This window comes from Anopheles coluzzii, chromosome 2 (genome assembly GCF_943734685.1).
Source record: "Anopheles coluzzii chromosome 2, AcolN3, whole genome shotgun sequence".
Classification (NCBI taxonomy): Eukaryota; Metazoa; Arthropoda; class Insecta; order Diptera; family Culicidae; genus Anopheles; species Anopheles coluzzii.
The window spans coordinates 114,774,133-114,784,887 of NC_064670.1; the positions used below are offsets into that span (position 1 = coordinate 114,774,133).

Below are 10,755 nucleotides of genomic sequence, written 5' to 3' on the forward strand. Positions count from 1 at the left end.
CTTCGATTTAACAATTAATATACAAATATACAATGATTTTAGGTAATAATTGGGATGAAGGCCCTTGGATTGATCTACTGATCTTATATAAATGAACTACTAGAGTATTGATTTAAGTATGCAATAGGTTGCGCCCAAAAGGGAAGGCGAACGACATGAAATTGCATTCCCTTAGGTATATTTAAATGATTCAACAAAACAATGCGATAAGATTTCCCAAGCCAATCTGTTTGTAGATGGAGATCTTCAAAAAAGGTTACCTTTCTTTTCGTAAGCTACCTTTTTTTATAGAAGATCGCTGAAATCTGGAATACATCGAACAATAATTCGACACAGACGTTCCCCCGAAAAAAATGCTAGAAAGAACCAAGAAAAGGCAATAAATTATCTTTTAAATTCTTACAAAAACAGATCGAAGTAGAACTTTGTTTCCGTCAATGTGGCACCATTTTTAATCCCCACTCATCATCGACCACAAATCATAGATCGGCTTATGGCAAAACCTCTCCCCCATACCCTACCTTTCCACACTGGCAAAAGCAAAACAATCCATTTGCCACGGTAGAAAGAATCCACCGGTACCCATTGGAAATGGGAATTTTCTGTGGTCGTGGAAAATCTAAATAAATAGATGGGCGGAGCCAAATGGCAGTGATCCGCGATCGACACGGCGGCACGGATCGCGTCGGTAAACGGGAAAGGAAGTCATAAACCGCGGGTCGCGTCCGCCTTCGTAATAAACACGTATGCGCAGTGTGTTCGTGCGCAGGCGCCCGTTCCGTTTGCGCAAAAGACACATCAGATCGGGTGACTTCCGAAGAAAAGGGGCCAGAAAAAATAGAGAAAGAGAGAGAGAGAGAGGGAGATAGAGCGTACTGCAAGTGAAAATTCGGTAGTGGAAATCTTCCACGCGGGAAGAGGAAAAGTCAAAGCGCAATACAACGGTACAATTCTCATCCTTCGCGCATCGCTGCACGCTGCATTGCACGTTTACGACGCTGGATGTAGTGTAAAGCATAAATAATGCGGCGATGGGATGAGTTACCGTTTTTTTTATGGGAACGATCGGTCGGTGGGTCGGATGGTTGTGCGCGCTGGTGCTCTTCGCTTCGGAGGTGTAGATCCTTTTCCCCGATCGCGCTAAGCGGGTTTGTCGAAGGTGCCGTGTGTTTATGAAAGATGAAAGTAGTTGTTTCTGTTTTGCATAAAATAAATAGATGCTGTATGTGTGTGTGTTTGCGGGTTAAGGCGCGTCCCGAGTGGAGGTGTGGGATGGAAGAGATGGTTTTGCGTGCGGTCGATGGCGTTGTTTTGGATCTTCATCATCGTCGTCAGCAGCGGCCCTAAGGGGGCGTAAGCCACTGTTAACGATGCGCGAACTGGCGCGCAATGGCGTTAGGAGGGTTGGCTCGTTGTGTGGTTTACGGAGAGGCAGGATTTTAGTCGCTTGCTTCATCTCGTGTGAGACGCATTGCGCCGTGTTCTTGTTGAGTGAACATTTGTGAGCAAAGGTCAACCTCTCGAGTAACATCTCAATTGCGTGAGGCCGAACTGTTCTTAGACGCGTGGATTTATTCATTAAGTGTTGTCAATTAGATTGTGTAAAGTGTACGGTGTTCAGGAAATTCTGCAATATTTTTTAGTGATTGCAAATACTCAACTGTTTGTAAATTACCAACGAGAAAATCTTTGTTGTCGAAACCGAAAAACGTCCCCGAAATCCGTCGGAATGCTACCGTACAGCTCTTATGCGGCAGCAATACAGCAGATCCAAAGCCTCAACCACGATCTGGCACTGTTCAGCAGTCAGCACGCAGGTGGACGCTACCTGCCCCATCCGGAGCACAGTGCGGCCACGCTGGGCCAATCGTACTTTGGGCTGAACAATTGGTCACTGCCGTTCTCGTTCCTGAAGTCGGTCCATCGGCCGGAAAAGCCACCCTTCTCCTACATTGCCCTGATAGCGATGGCGATCAGTAGTGCACCGAACCAGCGCCTAACGCTAAGCGGAATCTATAAGTACATTATGGATAAGTAAGTACGATTTTTTTTAAATCAAAGTTGGGCAGAGAGCAAAACAGCAGTCACTTTTATTAACAATATTGCTCATTTAGATTAAAATAATGTTTGAGTGCGAACTATTTATTAGATCTATTTGGCAAGCAAATGTTAGATTTAATGAAGTAAAAGTTCTGATTAGAATAATACTTGGAAAAATAAATATCATTTCCCCATATTGGTTAACCATATTTAGGTATTTAAATTTGGGTTGAACAAACTAGAAGATTTTTCAAGGTTGTTTGTGCACATATTTTTGGACCACTCTCATATGGTTTTTTTTTTATATTTATGAATATGTTCCAACATTTTGTTTGTATTTTTTAGCACCAAAATGTGTTCAAGCAAGTGATAAAAATATCTTTAAGAACAGTAAACAAATCTTCGAACAGATTAATAACTATTTAATTTTTGGACTCGAGTCTCACGCTACTCGTCGCGAAACGGCGCAAATCATGTTTATGAAGAAAATCATCCTAGGAGAGATAGACGTCTACTACTATTACTACTACTAGTACTATTACCATGTTCATGTGGTCCCCGAGCTATGCTGTACCATTTATATGCCGATCCGTAAATAAGCGGTTTTCTTAATTTTACAGTTCTTCTGGAAAATTGCACTGATTTAACCCAACATAGTCAAATGTAAAACAGATTCCATTTTGGTAAAGCTTTTAAACCATTCGAATAGGTACAAAATTATAATATTGGATAAGAATTATATCAAATAATTGGTTTAGTGCTTCATATTACTACTTTAAGCAAAGTTGCTCAAAAATTAGCAAATTTTTTTGTGAAAATCGCAAAATACGACTTACTCGGAAATTTGAGATATGTGATTTCTTCACGGTCCGCATTAATAGCGTACCTCAGGGACAACCTGTATATGACCTGCATTTGAATAATATGCAAATTTGATTTTGTTTTGAAAAATTATTTGATTTTTTTTATGAGAATTTTTCCCTACGTTCTGTATTGCACACACGCATATATCTCAAACTATTAACAATCTCTGGTTTTAGTTATACAATTAGAAAAATATTTTAAAATATGCACGATAAGGTGCTTATATGATATGCAACGATTTAATACGGTGGAATTTTGTGTTGATAAAATCCACCACATCTCTCTGCCCGTGCTTCTTCCAACTCATCCAATTAGTCTCCTCAAACCCAGTATCTGCCACCCTTCGTTCACGTACGGTTTCTTCCGTTTTTGCCTTCACACATCCGCGTATCTTCTTGCAGCTTTCCGTACTATCGCGAAAATCGCCAGGGCTGGCAGAACTCCATCCGGCACAATCTCTCGCTGAACGACTGTTTCATTAAGGTACCGCGGGAAAAAGCGTCCGGAACCGGCGGCAAGGGCCAATCGTCCGACGGGGACGGCGGTGAGGGTGGTGGAGGAAATGCAGGAGCAGGCGGCAAAGGTAGCTACTGGATGCTGGACCCGTCGGCAAACGATATGTTTGAGCAGGGCAATTACCGGCGCCGTCGTACCCGCCGACAGCGCAACGCAAAATTGAACCTGAACGGCCACTTTCAGGTAAGGCGGTCGGATGTGGTAGATAAATAAAGGACGGATGCTCTATTTCACCGTGGAGCTGGGAGATAGGAGGGGATAGAAAAAAAAAGATCGCAAGGGGAGCAAACATCACCTGCCTGCCGATGCTTATCGTATGCAGTTCCGCGGTTTGTACAGTTTCCGTTTCTTTTCCCCTCTGTTTCCCTCGCAGGGTTCACCGTTTGGGCTGGCCTTTCCACCGACCGGAGACTTTATGAGCCCGTCAACGGTAACGCACCTGCCACCACAGCCCCACGGTCGACGAAACGAGGGCACCGATCTTCATCATCTGATAGTGCGAAATGATTTGATACAGCAGCGGCAGCAGCAGTCTCCGGAGCTGGCCGATCCGGCTCTGCTTTTGCTTGGTTCCGGCTGCTACCATCACCCTCACGGCGGCTATGTCCACGGGGCATCCTCATCAGCAGCGCTGCTGGCCGATGGGCTGGTAGCAGGTGATTCGCCGACATCTTCCCTTGACACAACTTCATTAGCCGATACGAGCGGAGCCCGGGATGGAGTGGGCCACCAGCGTGGAAGATGGTCACCTTCTTCAGGATGCCACCACATCAAGCACCGGAGCGACGAGGATACGGTTCCCTCCATCGACGGTGTAGATGAAGTAGAGTTCTTGGAACACTCCCCGAGTGGCACACATTCCGAGGGCGAGTACGAAAATGAACTTAACGCACTAAATCCGGTCGGCGAGCGACATCCGAGGATGGAATTAAGCGCACGTGCGAGGAAAAGCGATAATTGCTTGAACCAACAGTTCCCTCCGACGGTGCGCTTCACGGCCCACACGCTGGACGCTTTGCTGCTGGGCGAGCTGAGTGGATTGCGTGTTAGAGGCTGCGAGCTAACGTCACCTTTCTCGTGCACCACCAGTCCCGATCGGCAAAGTTCTCACTCGGGCGAACGGCCGTTCCGAACGGTCAGTCCGGATCAAACGGGATTTGCTACTGCCCCGGCCGGTGATGGTTTGTGCACACCTGAAAGCGCATCGAAACCGACACTTCCGACATCGGTAGCAGCAGCAGCAGCAGCATCCGTCAGAGCGTCCGGATCGTCCAGCTCGCCGGTAACAGCGTACTGCTGCCCCAGTGTAAACAGTGTCCGACTCTCGCCCGGCCGGCGTGAAAGTCCGAAAGCTGGCTCACCGGTTACAGTGACCGTACCGGTTCGCACGAAAGTTGGTGGCTTAAAGTCGAGCAATTTCACCATCGAAAGTATTATGCGACGGGACTAGGGAGCGTGATAGCATGGTCGCCATTTACATCTCTCACCCATCACGATTGGAGCGGGGGAGGAGCAGATGTGTGGACAGTGTGTTGACAGTAGCTTAAGTCGACAAACTAACTAGTCAGTGGAGTGGTTTCGTAAATAAAATTCGTTCAACGTTGCCGTTTGGCAACGACCGAAACTGACCATTAGGGGAAGCAAGCAGACGGAGAGAGCGAATGGCAGAGGGAAAGTTGGTGTTGGTGTAAGGTGATGAATAGACGATTAAAAAAGATGACATCCCAGCAGGCGCTTGGTGACTCTGGGAAGCTTGGTGAGTGTGTGGGCACTCCTACCGGTTGCATCCAGGTTTGTTGACTCTTTTAGTGGTGCTTTGAAATTTGGCAGAAAATTGAAGAGTACATTACTTCTCGGACACGATTTACTGGGCGTTCATCGTTCTTTTTTTTGAGTGCTGCTAACAGAGAATAACTCTAAGCTTTTGCCGGTACAGGTAGTACCGGAGATACTGTATGCCTTAGTGAATTCCAAACACTTACGATTTTGTATGCGTTTGAAGCTAAAATGCAGGTTGTTTGTTAAACAAATAAGTTTTCCAAATAAAATTGCTAATTTTAAATGTTTGCAAATGAGTTTGAACGAACGATGTTCCTTGATCTTATGAGATGATTCACAAAAAAATAAATTGTTCAGAAATAAAAGCTAAAACAAAACAAAACAAAATAACAAACGAAATAAAATATACATTTATAATCTGTTTTTAAATTATTTTTGTAATTCTATTGTGGGAGATTGTACTAGTTCGACAAATCCTTTAGGAAATGCAAAATAAAGGTCTGTTTTATTGAATTTTAAAACCCGAACGAAAAAAAAAAAAAGAATTCATCAGTTGGAATCATAAAAAAATTATTACATTTGCTAAAACTACCCAGTTCAAGCAAAACAAAACAAACAAAATATATATTTTGGCTAAAAAACAAATCGATTTATGGCGAAGTTGTTAGAGTGAAAATATAATTGGAATAATAATAACATTGGCATTGGCAATATACACATTTTTTCTATTGGATTTTCTGTCATAAAGACAAAAGTGTACTGTGTTTTAGCATTGTTTTAGCCCTGGTATGAAATATTTTTCTTATTATAAAAATTACATGAAACGGTTTTTTTTGTATAACTAGTGAATAACTGGATTGACCTCGTTATGCGAGAAATGAACATTAGAAAAAAAACTTTCTGTATTCGGTAGGTTCCACCGAGATTTGAACTCGGATCGTTGGATTCAGAGTCCAAAGTGCTAACCATTACACCATGGAACCCGACTTGCAGAAGGGCCTAAAATTAGCCGTTTTGTTGGGTGCGGCTTGGCCGCCTAATTTTTCTCGAAAACGAATTAGCAACGATCGAATGTGTTGATTCTATTATTGAATTTCATTATTTGGATTTCGTTTATCTGCACACCCAATACCATAACCCTTTCTTTATGCTGCTGCTGCTGCTGCTAATGTTGGAGAGTAACGACGGGCTTATGTGGCGAGATTGCTGCTGCCCATCTTCTACTCCAACTCCCCTCCCTCTGTTTACCGATTTATCAATGCGTGTAAAATCATTTTTACGCGAAACGGTTCAACGATTTGAAACGGCAGCACTAGTCGGGTAGGAGGTTCGGTGTTTTGTTTCAGTGATCTCACAATCTCCCACCCACCCGTGTGCTGGTTCTCACCGTTCGGGGCTAGCTCGATTCGATTTATCATAATTCACCGGCCTCGCGGGAGGGCATAGGAGGAACTCGGAGGCCGCGCGCATATCCAAACTCGTAACGATGATGGCAGTGAAAAAGTTTGTTTTAAAAATCTCAGGTTCTAAATTCGATTTTTTCGCTCGTTATTCATGGGGCGAATCTAATAAAGTTGATTTATGCCACCGGTTCGGAAACGGTTCGGTGGCTCACGGAAAAAGTTTACGTGTATCTGTGTGTGTATGCTCGTACCACCGATGTTGTTCTGTGTCCCGGGGAAAAGGGGTTGTGGTCTCGATTGAAAGGAAAAATTGGGGAATTGAATGTCAAGTCAAACTAACGCCGTACAGCCGGAAAGCAGCAGGGACAAGCAGCAAACTGCATCGGTCGCGAAATCGCAGCATTTTCTTGAGGGTGTTTTAACAAAAAAAAAAAGACTTCGAGCGGCCGCCGGTCTGTTGATTCAAATTGTCCTTTCTTCCGTAAAACACACAAATAAAACTTGCTTCATATGTGTGCAATGATTCAACGTTTCTTCCGTTCTCCGCCTTCGGTATTTACCTTGCGCTGGCACTAAAAAGAAGCAACCTGGTGTTTGAGAAAACTGTATCAACAGGATACGGATTGGGCTGGATTTTGGTTGGAAGAACCGGTCGCGGACTTAAGACCAACGAAATATGACTTTCCCAACTATGAGCGAAGCCTCCAGGCGTCCTTTCCTCTTCCAAATACTGGTGCTGTTGATGCAGGAAGAGAGAGAGAGGTACATTGTCCCACACACACACACATACACACACATGAACACATATACACTGAAGCAACTGAAGCATGTGAAGCATAAATGCATAAGCAAATCATCGTAAAATATTTGCCTCCACCGAGCATGACATAAATCTGCATTCAATGGTTGTGTGTATGTCGTACCTGTGACGATGTGAATTGCGCCCTGTGTAGAGGGAAGGCGGAGGAGGTTACCGTGGCTGGTTGGGAAATTGTTTTTGTAGTTTTGGGATATAAAAAGGTACACAAGTTGGCCATAACGTTGTCCTCTAGGTGCGGCACGAATATAAATAAAGTGCGCTAAAGCTAAGGGTGGCTTACGAAGCGTTTTGGAAGCGATGTTTTAGAAGTGAACAAATTGATGTAAAATAGAACGAATTGTTGTCGTGCAGTATAAATCAGATCATATTGTTCAGATTGTTGTGAATGTTCGAATTTAAGCAGGTGTCGTAATTATCGAATGTATGTAAAAAAATCTTAAAAATTCGAAAATCAACGACAAAGAAAAACATGCAAATGATTAAATTACAGCAATAATATCATCCAAAAGTTTGATATTGAATTATTTCATAGAGGAGCTGTTAAGTTTGATGATTGACAATTATTATTTCTATGAAGCAATCACAATAAAATTGAAAGTATAACAATGAAGAAAGAGAAATAAACGATAGAGCTACCATAAAATATAATAAGAAAGCACAATATGAAGTAATAAGTATTCAAATTATTTACCTGTTTACATATTTAACACTTATTGTACAGAATGATTCCATAATCATCCAGTTTTAAAAACGATTTGCCTCAATACCACGCACCATTGCCAAGCGTAAATAGTCAAACATTGGCATGCTCGCCAAAAGCACACCTGTGCCGATTCTGCCTTACTTACGGCAAACGCCCCACCACGAAACGCTTGGTACAATAATAAAACCAAACAATGTCACCCATTGCCTGTTTGTCGAAACCATCGAAACGTGGCAACGCCAAACCATGGAACCCACCCGGCTAAATCAGCGATGGGCGATTAACATGATTTAGCGGGTAAATTATGTACAATCAATCATGCGGCTCCTGTGAAAAACGCAACCACCCCGGGGTGCAAAGGTGAAGCGCACACTACACGCACGAGGTCGCGCGTAGTATCCAAAACAAAGCGCACCCGCCAAAAACAACAGTGCGGAAGGTTTGCGCAGCAGTGTTTTCTTCGGCAAAAGATGCTTTTCTTTTGGGGGTTTACACATACACGCACGCACGCACACACACACACACGCGACTTAGCGCACATGGTTGCTGTGCTTCTCCGTCGACCGTAAATTGTCTACCGGTTGTGGCTGGCTTTTAGGCTTGTTTTTCGCTCTATTTATCTTATTTTGTGCTGATTGAATCGGTGCCAAGTTGCCGATCTGTTGCGAGCAGCGGAAAGTTGAGGGCTGGAAAGCGACGCTTCACATTTGCGTGTGTGTGCGCGCGGGTCTGTTTTTTACCCCACGTGTCCACGTGGGGCTGTACTTTTGCTGATTGGCGATGCAGCGGTAGCGGGTTTTGTTTGTTTTGAAATTTCACCAATCTACCAATCGAATCGAAAGACACGAGCGGAGTGAGGTTATGTGAGTGTGTGTGTGTGTGTTTGTTCTGATTGGAAACGAAAGAAAGTGAATCGTTCGCGTTTCCGTGGAAGGCTAAATAATGCGTTCCCCGGGAAAGAGAGTTTGGATGTAGCGTGTATGTTAACACGAAGATTCGAGGCCCACTTTTCCTCAGGTGATTGTGTGTACACGCCGTGCTTCCTTAGCACGGTTTGCAACAATCGTACGCGATCGATGATGGCACGAAATTGAGTGATAAATGTTACGCTGCGCCATTTTGGTGTATTGGTCTCAACCCCGAATTTGCTGCTTTGCATGTCTGTTCGGTATTAGTCAGTGCGCTTTGAAACGATCGTTTGTGGTTGACTGAAGGTAATTTGTCTACGGCTGGTTCATCGAAATTATGCCGTTTAAGGGGGGAGTTGCTGTTAAAGGCACGAGTTTTATCATTACAAAATACATAGCACGTACACACTCACGTAAATCACGTGTTTAAACCAATGCTCAATTGTTCATTATTTTGTACTGTTGAGCGTGATGGAGACGCACGGTCGGTTTCAAATAAGTTTTTTAAGTGGTCCATTTCTGGTCTTTTCAACTACAGTTTTGATTATGTTAGCAAAGCATACCTCGTAAGCTGTATGCGACTTTTAACGAGGGTATTTTAATCTTCATGATAATGACCAATAATACATCCACAAATTACATGACCATCATTTCCATTTTATGAAATTTTTATTAAAATTAAATAGTGTTGCAATATCTTCTTCTTCTTTTTCTTCTTTGGCACAACAACCGTGGCCTGCCTAAACCAATAATTGGGTTTGGATTTAAGAGACTTCTTGATTTACCCATAGCAGTGTGTTAGATGTTGTTAGATGAAAAGTTAACTTGTTAGTTAAAAACACGTTATGACACTATTTTATTGTCAAAAAAAGCATGCAATCCTTTACATATCATGCTCTAATAATCGACAAAATATCATATGATGTATGATATTTTACACAATTTATGTTTTTATGCTAACAATGGTTGTTTCTGTCTATTTACTAATATAAATTTATATAAAATTGAATCGTAGAAACATATTGAGCTTCATGTTGCCCAGACCTTTAAAGCCAAATAGTTTAATAAAAAATAATAATAGTATATTTGAGAGTCTACAAATAAGGAACATAGAAACTTTTCTTTTCTTCTTTGGCACAACAACCGCTGTCGGTCAAGGCCTGAAGTGAGCTTAGCTTTCAGTGACTTATTGTTACCATAGCAGGATAGTCAGTCCTACGTATGGGGGCACGGTCTATTCGGGGCTTGAACCTATGACGGGCATGTTGTTGAGTCGTACTAGTTGACGACTGTACCACCAGACCGGCAACTATAACAGTCATAGAAACTATTAATATAATTACCCAAATATTTATTGAAAATCATCATAGGCAAAATGATTTACCTTAATCATGCAAAAACTCTATTATAATACGATTAAGCTAACCTGGTAAGTGATTGTAAATGTATATGAAAATATGAAAAAAACTGATAGAAATTATGCTTCTTTATGAAGAATGACAATAAACTGCTCAGAAATACAGGCTTATATTGATAAACGTACATTTTGCACTAATACTAGATGTTCGAAAGTTTGGCGATATAAATAACATTACACTGTTCAATAATCTGCGTTTATCTTCATTTTTGAACTCTGAACTGAAGCAGTAAACTTTTCCAACATGTTCCAGGTAATGTTGTGCATTTTCATTTCATTTTCCTGTCACCACATCTTTGAGAGCA

The 10,755-nt window shown here is 42.4% G+C and overlaps 1 protein-coding gene and 1 non-coding gene across 2 annotated transcripts; one reads left to right on the forward strand and one right to left on the reverse strand.

Moving 5' to 3' along the window:
* Nucleotides 1-866: 866 nt before the first annotated feature.
* Nucleotides 867-5,486, forward strand: LOC120953090 (uncharacterized). The gene is made up of 3 exons (XM_040372770.2): nt 867-2,034; nt 3,306-3,603; nt 3,794-5,486. The coding sequence occupies exons 1-3, from the start codon at nt 1,730-1,732 to the stop codon at nt 4,868-4,870; spliced, it is 1,680 nt and encodes a 559-aa protein (XP_040228704.2). The 5' UTR covers nt 867-1,729; the 3' UTR covers nt 4,871-5,486.
* Nucleotides 5,487-6,110: 624 nt separating this feature from the next.
* On the reverse strand, nt 6,111-6,182 carry Trnaq-cug (transfer RNA glutamine (anticodon CUG)). Its single transcript has one exon. It is a non-coding gene; the product is annotated as a tRNA-Gln (tRNA).
* Nucleotides 6,183-10,755: the final 4,573 nt, after the last annotated feature.